Below are 16102 nucleotides of genomic sequence, written 5' to 3'. Positions count from 1 at the left end.
CCTCCAACACCCACCTCTGACACACGGAAATGCTTCTGATGGCAGCTGGACACTGTGGGAGAGACTGGGCAAGGTCCACGTCCAGAGCCAACACCTGGTGTCAGTGATGTCTGGGAACACTTATGTAGAGGCCCCAGATCCCTCTCATTTCCCAGCCCCTCGCCACACCCAGAGGAGGCTCTCCAGGCCCTCACTTAAAGACCCTCAGAAGGAAGTATACCTTATACTCTGCACCCCGCCCACTGGCTAAATGTTTTTCTCTCTCAACCCCTAGAAGTTGATGGAAGAGGGATAAATACAACAGAATTTCAGGAAGACCGACATCAACAGAACATCACAGACTGAGAACTGAGGCACGACCTGTCACAACACAGGGACAACACTGGCAGTCACTTGGCAAAATGTTCAAGAGGGATAATGAGTTCTGTCCCCTGGAGTGCCCCAATCCGACACTGATGGATTCCCTAGCCCTTACTCACATGGCCCAGGGCCCCCACCCCCGATGAGTGAAGCAGGGCATAGAGGTGGGAGAGGAAAGAGGAATGGAGATATCTGACAGACAGAAATCAAGAGGGTAAGGAGGGACTCTGGTTCAGGGAACGTACGCGGTGAAATTCAGAGGAGCAAGAAAGGACAGAGAGAACGTGCTTCAGAAACATTTCTCTGAGCCTTACACACCCTCCAGTTGGGATAGAGCCCTGTCTTGGCAGCAGGCTCATTGCTGCTTTATAATATACTGAATTAGTCATTGGATTAGCAAGCACATTTACACACACTGGCGCACAGCTGTTTAAAGACACACGATCCCCTTTTCTAGGTGCTGGATTCTGGTTGTAAATCGTCGGCTGCAATCAACTGGTGAAGGCCAGAGATGCATGGGTTTTAGGGGAAATCTGCAGGAGCCTGAACAGTCCAGCAGGCACCTCTTTGGGAACAGGAGCAAGAACCCTGGGAAAGGATAGCAGGCTGCTTCTGTGTCAGGTGGGTTCGCTGCCTACACTTACACTCTCACACCTACGGTAAAGGGGGGGGGTGCCTGGCTCTGCAAGTGACCATTGGGATTTCTGATAGTAGATTTCCTCCTTAAGGCTGCCCCAAAAAGAAAAGAGTCCCGGAGGAAAATGAGTGCCTTGACAATGGAAATCATCTGAGCTTCGATGGCAGGCATTCTAAGAAGTTGTTGCAGTTCGAAGGACAGTGTCTGAAAAGAAGGCTCTGGAGCTGGAAACTCGGTCAATGCCTGAACTCAGATAAGGTAAATGTCTGAAGAGAGGGACTGGAAAATAATAGAGCCAGCCACAGGGCCGTTCTAGCGCACTTGGTTAAAGGGGTGTCAAGTGGAAAATTTTCTGTAACCAGGTTAACAGCAACCACAGTTTTAACAACCGCTGAAGTAGGAACAGTGTGACCAGCGAAGTAGAACTGGTACAGAATTCGGTGGGCTGAGATAATGGTGACACCATTTCCTGAGACCCTGTGGTGTGGTCTAAAGAGGAAAAAAATGTATCTTAGAGGAATTATCTCTAATCCTTGCCACAGCCCTGGGTGTGCTTTCTTATTATCTTCATGTAAGGATCAGAAAAGCAGGGCTCCGGGAAGCTAAATCATTGGCCTTAGGACGAATCAGTGAGTAAGAACACAGCACTCAGCCGTGGCTATCTCACCTGCCTTCACTGGGGAGTCGCTTCACCCAAGGGCAGAGATCCCTGGGTGCTGAGAAACCTAAACATGAACTTTCCTTATGATTAGTTCTCATCTGCCACATGGGAAAAGGAGAATGGCTGTGTAACACAAGATAAGCAACCAGTGGCACGACTGAATCCACCCGACAAACTTAAGAACCCGGCACTAATGACTAAAGGAGATGAATCACATTTAGACTCTGTTGGAACAGGAACTGGGGGGAGACCCACAAACACGGTGTGAGTAGGCTCTGTAGAGGAGTATGTGCCCTGCACCAGCCTTCCCTAATCCACATACTACTTCCCTAGAACTGGGCTGAGTCGGAAACACACGTAGCTGAATACGATTTTCCTATGCAGCAAGGCAGCTTGGAGCAACCAGAGCCTTACTTCATCTTCACTCATTGCTCACTCACTGTGTGAGGCATGCCTGCAAGCCATGACTGCTGACCAGAGCTCCTCTGAAGCCACAACAACTCACCAGGGCCCACTCTCACTGATACTCTGCTGCTGTTTTGTTCAATAAGTACCCAAAATCTGCTGAAGGCTCTGAAGCTTCTAAATCATTCCATCAGGCCAGCCAAAGCAGAAGAGCAGTCACCAGGATGCCCTAAGAGAGGCCTTAACAAAGTATCATTTTTAAAGAGAGGGAGGGAGAAGGACTCAGGCTCTGGCTCCTCCCCTTCCCCCCTCCTGCTGAAGGAGGTTAACTGCGGGTCCAGCGTGTAGATGTTGATTCATTCCGTGTGTGTTTATTTTTCTACAAACATTCCTGCTGCATCAAGTGGCCTCAAGGCCTAAACTTCTGTCCCCTCCCTGGAAAATTCTCAGGCACCGTTGAGCTCTCACTTCATTCCTTGGTTTCCCAGTCGGCAAAGAGGGGTGGGGGAGGGGGTGGGGGAGGGCAAAGCACAAATTCGGTGTGCAAGTTTACCAAGGGTGCTTTCATTTATCCATCTTGAACTTGAAAATATGTGCTAGGAATCACCTAAATCCATCCTTATGGCATACATTTATAGACAACTGAATGGGGTTTTTTTTGCCTAATATTGATATTAATGAGGCTCTTAGAAGAAAATATTACACAGAAAATAGCATCCCAGGAGTCAAGGTTTCTCTCCAAATGGGTGTTCTATGTAGGCTGGGCTTTGTGATCAAGCTCCAAATAAAGATCTGGGACATTGAGCCTTTGTGGTCCTGAGTAAATTATTGGAAATTTTCTGCGATTCCATTTCTTATATGGAAAAACTGGGGATGAAACAATTAACTTCACAGAGGTAGCTAACGTACAGATACGAGTGCTTCTGTAAAGCTTATGAAGTACCTGGCACATACCTGGTACTCTACAAACACAAATTTCTCTTATCGCTTACGCTACAGGAACAGCTATGTCTAGAAAATCTAAGGGATGGCCAACCATTTTGCAGAGTGTTTTATTTCTGTCAGGAGACAAGGGAAGTGGGTAGTGGAACTCTTGATCTATATGAAATCAAGGATATGCTTCCTGGACACACACATGTGACTCAATGTGACTCACCTTGGAGAGTTCATCGTATTGAGCATCACCAGTCTGTATCAGATCTCCCACTAATTAAACAACTCTCCCTGCATCAACAGTGACTCGACTCGGGCATTTTCTAAACATGAACTCGTTAACTCTCCTACCCTTTCTCCCAAAGAGTGTCAGCCTACTCAGAACAGCATCCTTCAAGAAGACAGAGACTATGCACAGGTAACAATTACCTGGAGGCCTGGAGTCAAAACAGACTCAGGCCTCAGAAGGACACAAGATGACAACCTCTTCCCGACAGCTCAGTGCACAGCAGAGGAACTCTTCAGGTCAGGCATGATAAGATCAAGGACTGATCCTTTAGGCCTGCTGTGAGCTACTTGTAAGTGGGAGGTTCTACATCAGATACTGATCCTGGTTTGAAGAGGAGAGTCACCTTCTGGATGCATTAAGATTTACTTTATATGTGTTCTAAAATTTTCCTGACAAGAATTGAGTGCCCAGACTAGAAAGTGCCAAACTTAAAGCTCTTCTTTCTGTTTTTGCTATAAGCTGTTGTACCACCACCTCCTTCCCATCCTTACCCCCCACCCCCACCCCCGCCCCACGTAGTCCTCCAGGGAACACCATGTTATTGGGCAGCTACTTAGGATTGATATGCATTTGCAAGAAAATAGTAGCAAGCCCAAGGGAATACTTCTCAGGTCAACAGTTAGTTTGTCATTTAGCTTGCTTCCAGCAAGATCAAAACAAGGAGAGGAGGCAAGGGTACTGACATGTCTTAAGAAGAATAATTAGAGATCTGGTCCAATCTAACTAGTTTCTGAGTGAACACACACACACACACACACACACACACACACACACACACACACACCTATACCTGGTGCCACAGCTTAAATGGTACTTCTGTTTTGAATAGGAAGAATACACCATTCATCTAAGATGTCATTAATTCTGGTATGCCTCTCGGGCACAGTTCTTTTATATAACACGTACTATGACATTCAAATTTTTCTACTCTGTTTTGTTGTGTTTAGAAGCAACCTCCAGCTGTCTGACTTTCCCTTTGTTCATAAAAATCCACCTCACTCTACACACACGGAGGCACAGAAGGCCCAAGCAAAGCACATTTCAGTTTAATACAGGAAAACAGGGCTGGGGGATTCTTTTCAAATCTCTTAGGAATAAAAATACAAAAGAAAACCAAGAAAACAAAAACAAAAAAACAACAAAACAACAAAACTCAACCTTCTTAAGGTCCAAAGTCAACCTCTCTCCAAAGAAAAGTGCACATTAGTTTGTCCAGTGCCCTACAGAGCAAGCCACTTTCCTGTCTGCTCCTGGTATTTTGGGTATCTCTGCCACTTTCCTAGATGTGACATCAAGGGTCTGGGCACCCTGTTCCCAGATCTCTAGTTAGCACCCATGTAGACTCACTGAAGATGTAGAGGAAGGGTACTTGCAGCAACAAAAAAGGGGCGACTGCCTTGCTGACATTTCTGTCTCATGTTAGTGGTTATTATGACTATTGTGGAGGCACTCACCACACAAGAGAAATATATAAGCTGGGTGGCTAAATGGAGCCATCAGGACATCTGACAAAGTCCAGCTGTGGTTTTACCATATGGTGCATGTGGCACTGAGAGAACAACTTGGCATCCCTTCTGTATACTCTCCTTTTTCACAAAATATCGGCAACTCATAGGGATTACTGGGGTCTCTGCTGGGTAAAGGCGTGTGTCAAACTGTAACACATTACCAAATTACAAGGCAGTACTTAGGCAGACTGCTAAACATGCACAGCAGATCTCAGTGTCCCCTCCGAATTCAACATCTAAGTATTTCAAAAACCGTGTTGATATCATCCATGTGATTTTTAGAACTGGCTACTGCTGGGTTTGAATGTGTGCTTAGGACCTTTGTGATAAGGTTTTAACATCTCACTTTCTTATCTATGAAACGGGAATAAACGTTTCACTACTACAGAGTAGGATAAGACAATCAGGGTCTTTGCCGCATACCTAGTATTCAAAACCTAATATACAAATATATGTATGTATATATGTACACACACACACACACACACACACACACACACATGGAGGGGGGGAACACCACAACAGCACCAAAAAAATAAAGATGGGTAGGAGTTAGATCTGCCCTCTGATAAGAACTCAATGGCAGTCTTCCTGGTTTTCCTTCCAAATCAACAAGCTGTACCTAGGCCCTTGTTTCCCAAAGAAGGGGTAACTGTCACAGATCTTTCTCAAAATGTAGAAATAACATCAATAAAATGAGATCACAGATAACAAACATGCGTAGGCGACGCCACAGCCAGCCACAAAGGGAGCCTTTGAGAAGCGAGAGGGTCGCTGTTGACACACCAGCACACAGTTAGAGCTTCCTGGATGACTGGGAAGTCAAAGCAGGTGGCATCTTGCCTGCCCCCAACTCCACCAGGCAGGCCATGCCCATGGAGGGGTCAGCCGGTTGCTGCCCAGGAAGCACCTGTGAACAGTCCCACAGGCAGGCATGGGCCCTTCCCTCTGTGCAAACAGGCAGTGAGGACCTTGTCTCACCAGGCTTGTCAGGAAAAGGTGCTGAGATGCCTCACAGCGGAGTACATTCCAGCTGCAGGAGGGGACTGTTTCTCAACAGAACAGAGCAACAAGAAGGGGCAGCTTCCATGAAATAAGTCATTACTCAGACCGCATGGGCAGCTGTGAGGATACAGCTGGGTTCGTTGCTCTGCCTACCAGACTCCTAACCTACATTATGTCTTCCTCCAATTCAGACCCCTCCCTGGAACTGCCTTTAGCTGGCCCTGTGGCCAATGATTATGCAGAAAAGGAAGCTGTTGTACTGGAAGACATGACTCCTGGCCCAGCACTACCTGAAATGACATATTCAGAAATGATCCCAGACAAGTTGAAACCAGGCATTAACTGGGAAGCCTGTTACATGTGATCGTTGGGATAGCTTTGCACAATTCCTAATATCTTCTTGTACAAGCTGCCCTTTACAGAGGTACCCAAAAACTCCCCAGTGACTGAGTCAAAGTAGTGACCTGTCTACCTCATCAATAGCAGTCTATGTTGTTTACCAGCCTTTACTGTTGCCCAAAGTCACAAGCCATCAGTGTTAAGAGAAACCTTAGCTTTTCTAAGTGACTTACTTGGCCAATTAAGAAAGTGAGATTCAAAGCCCGGCGTGGTGGTGCACGCCTTTAATCCCAGCACTTGGGAGGCAGAGGCAGGCAGATTTCTGAGTTCGAGGCCAGCCTGATCTACAGAGTGAGTTCCAGGACAGCCAGGGCTACAGAGAGAAACCCTGTCTCAAAAAACCGAAAAGAAAGTGAGATTCAGAATAAATGAAATTATTTTTTCCCAGAGTCATACAAGCAGGTACACTGATATGGCTAGAATCCTCCTGACAGGAGCTCACTCATGCTCTCTCTCTCTCTCTCTCTCTCTCTCTCTCTCTCTCTCTCTCTCTCTCTCTCTCTCCCTCCCTGTGTGTGTCTGTCTGTCTCTGTCTACCTCTCTCTGTGTGTCTGTTTGTCTATCTATGTGAGTGTCTGTGTTTGTGTGTGTGTGTCTGCCCCCTCTGAAGTTGAACTTACAAAGTAAACTTTATATTTCATAAATAATACTTAATTTTACTCTGATGATAGGTCCCTCTAGTCAGTCCTGATTATTCTCCACTGAATTCTACACATGAGTAGTATCTGGATGGTGTAAGACAACTTACACAAAATATAAGGAATTTATCTAAAGGTTAGATAAAAATACCAAGAAAAATAAGAATCAGTATAATTATAAACAGAAGTTTATAATTAAGTTTATCACACTATAAGTATAATTTAAATTCAGACTTATCATATATTTTTATTTTGAATATGAATGACAATGAATGACCTTAGGAAAATTTGAGTTTCGTTCACACAACACACACACAAATAAATCATTCCTTTAGGAACAGGCACAAGGCCTGGCACGTAGTAGAAGCTTCTAAAGCCTTAAAAACAATCACCCGGAGGCTCACAGAGACTGGGCTATCAAGCAGGAATCATCTAGGGGCCAGACCTAGGCCTCCTACATTCATAGCAAATGTGCAGCAGCTCGGTCTTCCTGTGAGTCCCCTACCAAGGGAAGCATGGGCAGTCTCTGTCTCTGTTCCCTGCTGTTAGACCCCCCTTCCCCTACCCGACTGCCTGGTTGGGCCTCAGTGGGAAAGGATGTACCCAGTCTTGCTGGGACTAGATATCCCAAGATAGGGTGGTACCCAAGGTGGGGGGAAGGGAGGAGAGATTTGTAGGTGTGACTGGGGGCGGGGGAGCTGTGATCAGAATGTAAAGTGAAGAAAAATAATTAAATTATTGAGAAAAAAGTCATCTACAGACATAAATACCTGACTAAGTTATTTTCCATTTCTTCCCTTAAAAATATGTACCTGATTGATTCTGTCATGTTCTTTGAGGTTTAACGCCTATTCTGATAAACTGATACAGAGGTTTTAGCAACTAACAGTTATGAGTGGGAGGGAAAGTAATGCAAAGAAAAAAAAAAATGCTCAGCCCTCTCAGCCTCTCAGAAGCCTGCTCAGTAGCACTGTTCTGTCCTTGAAACCACCATCTTTGTTTTAAGCGTTGAAGTTTTATTATTTTCAATTATGTGTTCCTGAGAGAGTGTTCATGGGACTGTGGGTGTCCACTGAGGCCAGAAGTGCTGGGTCCTCCCAGAGACAGAGGTACAGCCAGCTGTGAGCCACAAGATATGGGTTCTGGGTACCTGAACCTCCGGTCCCTACAAGAGCAGTAGGTGCTCTGAGCACTGCCCATCTCTCCAGTCCTACCTCCCTATTCTTTAAGACAAAGGTCTTCCCGTGGCTCTTAAATCCTGACATCTAACAATTCTTTTCACTCTCTTATGAACAATACTTTATCCTTCAAGTCTTTCTTTATTCCAAACTTGCAGAGTTCTCATGTTGTTCTATATTAAAAGTAATTCCCCCTTCCCCTATGGCTCCTCAAAATGCTTCCGGGTGGCCTGTGATCTTCAGAAGGTTGGCCCATGAAAGCATTGTACCCAAAAACTATTGGAAAAAACCAACCAAACAAACAAACAAAAACCCAACACTCATCAGGCACAGAAAACGCTGAGAGCCTGGACCTATGCATAGCCTCATATCTGGCATGGGAAAAACAACATCTGGGTTATCCTGACCAACCACAGAAGCATGAGAAGTTTACTGAGTGTGAAAATGGCATCACAAAGAACAAGCAAGAACAGGCCCGAGACTGTCCACCAGGACACCTGAGACAAGAAGTTCTGGTCCAGGACAATGCTTGGTCCAGAGGAGGATGTTTTTAAAGTCTACAAAATACCACTTAAATTCCTTTTATTCTTTCCCTCTTTATTAGTTCTTTTGTACTCTTCCTGCCCTCCTTCCTTCTTTTTCATCTTTTAGCCAAAAGGGATGTTGCAATTGAACCTACGTTCCTCCTCTCCTGAACAGATGAGGGTTTGTGCGGTATTGCTTTCTTCTCATCCACTTTAACGATACCACACACACACACACACACACACACACACACACACACACACACACTTTTTTCTTTTACATTTTTTAAATCAAAACATTATAAAAACTCATCTTGGATTAAACCCTAAAACAAAACAAAGTTTTAATTATCTTTACTTCTGTAAAGATACTTCCTGCCCCCAACTCAAAAGTTCATTTTTCTCACTCACACACATACTCCCCTCCTCCCTCCCTCCCTCCCTCCCTCTCCCCCCCCCCCCACGTGTGAAATGTATACAGTTCCCCTGCAGAAGAACTCTGCAAAACACACTTAATGGCTTCTCACAGCTACCCAGGGCTACTAGGAAGTTTCAAGCCCTCAGTGTGTATGAGGTACTGTTTTGACTGCTAAGAAACACTACGCTTTACATTGAAGACAAAATTAAAAGAATTACTCCTCACACTGAAGGGAAAACATTAAACTCTTAATCTGGTCCTGTTTGTCTTTAAGTGAGCATTTGGCAGAGAATATTCTGGAGAATATTCTAGTCTACACTTAGTGCCGAAGTTCAGAGATCTTCTGCTCGGAGGACCTTACTTTAAGTTTTATTATTCTGGAATGATTAGTATTACTACGCACACTTCTGAGAGCATCCTGACCAGATGGCAAGTCCTGTCTATACTGTTCCAGAATCTCAAATCCAGCTGCCTAAAGATCCCCTGTGCTACCTATGTCTAATCACACTGTGTGGGCCAATATTTTACATCTCCATGAAACAGAACAGAAAGCTCTAGAAATAGTAAATGAACAGTTAAAAAAAAAAGGTGGAAAAAAAGACCAACCACACCTGGGGTATCAAGTAACAAGCCTCAGCATAGGCAGCAGCAACAGGGAAGACCCTGGCATCAAGTTGATCACGATGACCAAAACAAGTACTTCAGGTGCCTACTGCACTATGTTGACTGTGTCACAGAACTCTGCACTTGAAATCAGGCCTACTACAACCCTCTACTAGATCCCAATTCCTTCCTACAAAAGGATCACAGGCTAGTCAGTTGCAAGAAGAGGTAACCCAGACTTCATAAATGTGGTCAGGTTAAAACAGTTTATTGGTGCCATTTGTGAAACATGTACTGAAGGTTCATATAAAAAGTTATCCTCAACCCTTAACTAAATAGTACAACGGTAGCTACAGAGCATGAGGAGTGAGGCTGAGATATTTGGGAACAGCTCTGGCCTTTCGAACCCTGGGTTAAGCACAGCCGAACAACTACAAGCAGAAGGCAGATCTAAAACTCTGCAGACGCAGAGGCAAAGGCTACTCCAGCTTCCGCCTGAGCGGAAAAATGGAAACAGTGCTTCACCGTGGAGCTGAGAAATCCAGCAGGCACCTGTCAATTCATACACAAGTTCCTCTTGATGAAGGCTGCATGGCCTAAGGATGCTAAGTACTTAGAGAAACACCCCCATGATATAATGGTAAAGGAATCAATATTGACCGTGGATAAGGAAGCAGAGCCTGTTTCTCAATGAGCCGTGTGCTGATGCGACTATCCTACCTTCCCCTATAATCGTCCTCACACAGCAACTGGGATCAAAATAAATAAATTTTAGAGAAAAGATTGAAGTTTTTTTTGTCCTGTGTATGCAACACAAAGGAAGTTATCCAGAGCCTTCTTATAAAGCACAAAGTTAAACTTCAACTGCCTTCGGTTTGCCAGTTGATGCCTTTCAGCATCCAGACTTGAAACTCTAAGTCCACGGCAGCACCAACCAGTGCTGCGGGAGATAAAACGGTAGAAGCTGGAGGCGCAGGGACTTGACGGTCCCACCAGAGACCAAGCCTAGAACACCTGAAAGTCAGCAAAGCACAAGACTCCCTGGTTCTCCCTTCAGCACCTGAGGTTGGAGTGCCCAGAACCTTTAAGCCTCTCCTAAGAATACACATCTGGCTGGCCACGCCTCGGGACACCCTTTCACCACGCCATTCAGCTCAGAGGATGGCAGGGAGAACCCCTGTACTCCTTGAGCCTCCAAAGCACCAGGCAGTCAGCACGGCCTTCTTATACAGACTATGGTTTAATTTCCAGAATGACTGAAAATAACACAGTGCTTTTACATCAGGTACAACATGCCTGCCACATCGTACTGGTGTCTAAGTCTCTAAAGAGTCAATGTAGAAAAGGTGTATACTTCTATGAATATCACATTCTCCATCCAGAAAAAAGGAAAATGGGATGAATAGTATTTCCCACAGAGTGAGTGTCAATCAAGTGTGGTCCAGTAAGGGACCATTGTAGACATTCAAAGCATACGCGATAGACATTTCAGAAACTTCCTACAACAGTTAGGTAACAGGAGTTACCATCAGCAAGGCCCAGGAATGTCGTCACAGCTACACTTCTCATTCTGTCTATAATTACATTGTCTCATTTGCCAATGGAATCAGCCACTGTACTCTGAAACAGGGATACTCTTTCCTGGAAAATCCTGGCTGCCACTAACCAGCTCTTGCTTTTGCAGAAATTGTGGTAGGGCCCCGAGCAAGCTAGACTTGGGGAGGTTGACCACGGCTGCTTTGTCTCCTAGAGAGATGTTCCTACAGGGTGGTCTGGCCTCTTTAAGAGGAAAAAAAAAAGCCCAGCAACACAAACCAACCAAAAATGCCAGGAATGTAAGCTCTGCCAACCAAGTAAATAAATAAAATGTAAAATACTTTATAATAACTGGACAAGACACATTGCTCAATCCAGTAAGATGGAAAAACTTTACTAATCCCCCACAACTCTGCAAACGTTGCCATTGTCCTTGGACTTGGGAGATTTCCTACTCTGAGTATCAATGTATCAATGTATCAATGACAGGTTCAATCACCCGAAGGAGTACACCAGCCTCTAGAACCTTGCAGAGTGACAGTCAGGCCTCCAAACACTCTGCAAGTGAACTGCAAACCAGATTTGTTATCTAGAGCTCAGATTAAAGCCCCACTGGTGTGAGATTTCAGGCCAGGTCTTTTTCTCTCTTGTTCTTTCCTTCCCAAGTGGTAGATGTGGGAGACATATATAAACCAGCCATTAGATTCCCTACCAAACCTTCCAGGGTCCTTTGAATGTTCTACACCGTTCAAGGTTCCTATTGACTTGTTTCTTCCTTATCTGCTCCACAGACCCCAGGACCTGGGCCAGCACTGAGTAAAGGTGTTCCACATATTCCGGTTTCATCTTTATCCAAGGATTATTAGTCTCGGTTCACACTCGCAGGAGCTGGAGGACAGGGAGATTAAGTAGTCTGCCCAAAGTCACACAGCCACTAACTGGGGATTCACACCCAGACAAACTGGCTCCACAGACCCTGTCTAAACCACTGGTCTATTTAGTCACTAACAGAGTGTGGCAACAAGGGATCTAGAAACACAGTCATAAGCAAAGCTGGCAGCCGGCAGCCGGCAGCCCTCCCCTCTTCCTTCTTTCCTGTAGCAACACAAAGACCGTCTAAACTAAGAAAGGACAACGCTTCTCCCATCTCTGAGGACAATAATGGTCCCCAGGGGATGGACGTCCTCTATCAAAGTAAGATGGAGGTTGGGTCTGGTCCTTATAGCCTTATAAATGGGCAAAGAGCCAGTTTTCTGTGTGAAAACTGCTGTTCCTCCATGGCCAGCGTCTCCACCTCACTGGTGGTACAGGTGAAGTGGAATGAGAAGGAGAGCAATAATAAAGTAACATTTGCTCGCACACCCTGCCTTCATAGCCTCAGCCCTTACTCCAAAGCCTCCACACCAGGAAGGAACTAGGAACAAGTCAAGGCTGCGTTTGGATTTAAATCTACAGCAGACCTGAGAGACGTGTGCAATGAGATAGTATGCCCTACCTTACACTTGTGAGGGAAACCGAATGCCCGTGTCATTTTAGGGTGTGTATTAACATTGTCAAAAATGTCAGACCTCAAAATCAAACCAAAGCGCATAATGGTTCTTGGTCAAGTCCTAACCACAGAGAGGCTAGCAAATATTCCAGGTGTCCTGTCTCCAATTTGGACCCTCAGACTTCCCACTTCACTTCTCTGATTCTAGGAATCTGGGGAGGGGGCAGAGAGGAAGTTCTGACTTGATTGCTGAGGTAACAGCAATACCTGACACTATTTGTCTCTGCTTGTGAGAAACGAAGCAATACAAAGAAAAACCATTATGATAAAGACCAAGGTCCCAGTCGTGGACTCGAACCCACGCCATGAATAGTTGAACTTTGACACAGGTGTCCTGTGTAATCTGATGGGCCAGGTAAAGCTCTACTTAACATCTACTTAATATCCTTCTTTCTGTTAGCCAAGACTACCAAAGAAGTCCTGGCCAGGGCTTACTTCTATCTTTGCACCTAAAAATTGAAGTCTCCATTGAAACTTCTTTACTGAGCCTCCAAAGGTAACTTGCAATATTGCTCACTGTATGGATCTGACACGTTAGAAACAGATTCAGCTTCCTTCAGCTTCTGGCTCCGTGCAGAATTTTGCCTAATTGTCTTAACGTGTTGGTGCCTCTGGATTCTCATCCGAGGTATGGGCATATTTACATAAATGCAGTACAGTCCAGAAAAAAATACTTCAAAAAGTTATAATAATCAACAAATCATTGCTCTTTATTTTGTCTAAGAAAGTGTAGTGAGATATATATATGTGTGTGTGTGTGTGTGTGTGTATATATATAGTGAAATATATATAGTGATATATATATATATATATATATATATATATATATATATATATATCATAGTGAATGGCAGAAGACTCTTAATTTCTTGGACCAAATGAAATTTTGTTGCTTTGTTGTGCTGAAGGTCAGTGGCTTGGAAACTTTTTCTTTTTTCTTTTTTTTTTTTTTTTTAAATTTTGAGAAAGGCTTTCACTCTATTGATCAAATTGGTCTTGAGCACACTATGTAGGCCCCAGGGCCATTTCCATCTTACATTCCTTGAACACTTTTTTTTTTAATCAAAAAAAAAAAAAGAAGAAGAAGAAGAAGAAGAAGCCACTGTAAAGGTACTTCATATAATGACAACGGACTGCAGCACCAGGCCTGCCTAGCTCTATTTGCCTGGTGGGGCAGCTCAATGAAGTTACTCACCCACAGTTTATTTTTTATCAATAACTGAAGTAATAGAATCAAATGCTTTGAAATCTCATAGATTTAATATTAAATTACCAAAACATATGCTTCATCTCTTTGCTATGATCTAAAACATGTGCAGCCAGGGGCTCTCATTCACTGGCAGCATGAAAGGCCCACTGTAGGTATGTGAACTGACATAATACACATGATGTTTGCCAGACACCCAAATCTGTCTCTTCCCCATAAACACACATAGCACATAGAAACAAGCCATTCTTAAGGAAAGGGCCTATTAGCTGAGTTTATATCTTCTCTGTGAACTATCCCTTCGCGTCTGCTATATATGGTTTTAATCAATGGTAACACAGAGAACTCCTGGCTCCATCGAACACCCCAAACCCACTTTCATAGCAACATTTCTATATGTAGCTCTGAGTGCCTGAGAAGTCTCCCCAGCTCTAGGAGAGACCCCCAGCTCAACCTGGCTCTGAATGTCATCACACTGTGTTTGTACAGAGCAATCCGGCACTGACTGTCAGGAGCGTCTCTAGAAAGGATGGCGCCCAAATGTCTTCATTAACATTTTGAAACACATCAGAATGTCAAAACGTCATCTTGGCTTGTATTGAAAGTCTAAAGAACAGGTTAAATATGCAGTTATTTACGGCAGAGGCAAGAGATCAGGGACAGCAGTTAAAGTTACAGATAATCAGACCCAATAGACGTGTGTGTTTTGACATCTGATTGTTTTCCAAAATGCATCATCTTCTCCCTTTATCTTTCTAGATCCTTTCACCTCCAAAGTCACTTTTCTCTGAGTCCAGCTTCCTATTCTAAAAGTAGGCACTTTGCACTCTGCTAGCTTCAGGAATCCCCAAGAGTTGACTCCATCTGTTGAACACTAAAATTTCCTTCTAAGACAATATTCGATGTCTTTACTCTCCCTCTCTTCTTCAAATCCTTTAAGCCTGCTAAATAAAACCATGAGCCAAAGACACTAAGTTACATCTGGTCGTGGGATGCTTTCCTTCTTCAAGGACCTTTGGTACGGGAGGCCAAAAGATGGCAGAATAGAAAGGCAGTAAAGCTAGTTACTACACTGACCAGGAAGGAATCAGACTTTCCCAAAGTTAAACAGATTCTGTTCGTTTCTCCTCCCACTACCTCCCCCTCAACCTAGAAAAGAGGAGTGAGGCTCTAAGGGACTTATGACAGGGGCGCTCAGGATGCAAGTGCTCGTAGGCCGGGCAGCTAGCCAGACACCCTTTCAGCACTTCACAAGAGCCTCCCATCAAGCTCCAATACTGGGGAGACACAGTTGGGACGGGGTGGGGGTGATCTTAGAGACAGTGTCAGGCCCCTTGCTAACATTAAGGAATATTACCAGAAGTTTCTCGCTTATGTGGGAAAATTCAAACAACGGAATTAGGGAGCTGGAAATTCTATAAGCGTTTTCCCATTAGTCACAAAACACACAGCTGTGAAAATAAATACACCCAGCCCCCCCCCCCCCAAAAAAAGCCAAGGGTCTTGGGCCACCAACAGTCCTCCTGGCTTCTGCATCCAGTGCTCCTGAGGGAGCAGCGCAGCCCAGAAGGGGACCCGGAGCTGGGGTGGGGGCCTCACTGTTGCCACTCACCCGGGGAAGGGAAAAGCTCGAGATCCACTTTTTCTGTCTTGATGATGGTGAGAGTCGGCTTGAGATCGACGGCCGCCTTCATGGTGCCCGGAGTTGAGGGGGCCGGCGGGATGAGAGTAAGTTTGCTGTAACTGTTGTTTTGCTTTTTAATGGGGATTTTTGAACCCAGTGGAAGGGGACAGAGCGCAACCCTAAAATCTCAAATTCCCGCTGACCGCCCCGCGGGAAGGTGCGCGCCCAGCCAGTCCGCGCGAAGTTGGCACTTGGCGGAGCAGAGAGCGCGCTTAGGTCCCAGCCTCGCCCGCGCCTCGCCCGCCCGCTCGCTCCTCTGTCCCGGGCGCTCGCTCCCTCCTCCGTCCGGGGCGCTCGCTCCCTTGCTCGCTCGCACGGCTGGCCGGCGCTGGCGCAGTGCAGCTCGCCTCCGCTTTAGGGCGTTCCTCACCGAGCCCAGGCCCAGGGTCCCAGCCGCTGCCCTGCCCACTCGGCGAGGCGGCGAGGGCGGGGCGGCGGGGCGGGGCTTAGCATCTGCAGCCAATCACCGCCCGTCTCCCAAAAGCGAAAGGAAGGGCGGGCGAGCCTGGCCCGGCGGCGCTGCTCCAGCTATTCCGCGCGCGCGGGGCGAGGGCCTCAGCCCACCGCT

At 45.6% G+C, this 16102-nt stretch overlaps 1 protein-coding gene across 6 annotated transcripts in view; it reads right to left on the bottom strand.

The window, feature by feature from the left end:
- Positions 1 to 16102, bottom strand: part of Ets1 (E26 avian leukemia oncogene 1, 5' domain) — a 121580-nt gene that overhangs the window by 45893 nt on the left and 59585 nt on the right. For 5 of the 6 annotated variants that reach the window (NM_011808.3, NM_001038642.2, NM_001372535.1 and 2 more), the window contains exon 1: positions 15463 to 15891. The exons of the other annotated variant lie outside the window; for it this stretch is intronic. In NM_011808.3, the coding sequence (NP_035938.2) occupies positions 15463 to 15544 (82 nt within the window). In that variant the 5' untranslated portion in view covers positions 15545 to 15891. Of the gene's footprint in view, positions 1 to 15462; positions 15892 to 16102 lie in introns of those variants that run through there. 6 annotated transcript variants of the gene reach the window in all.

Source organism: Mus musculus, chromosome 9 (genome assembly GCF_000001635.26).
Source record: "Mus musculus strain C57BL/6J chromosome 9, GRCm38.p6 C57BL/6J".
In the NCBI taxonomy this organism is placed as follows: domain Eukaryota; kingdom Metazoa; phylum Chordata; class Mammalia; order Rodentia; family Muridae; genus Mus; species Mus musculus.
This window is presented reverse-complemented; position numbering and strand designations above follow the sequence as displayed.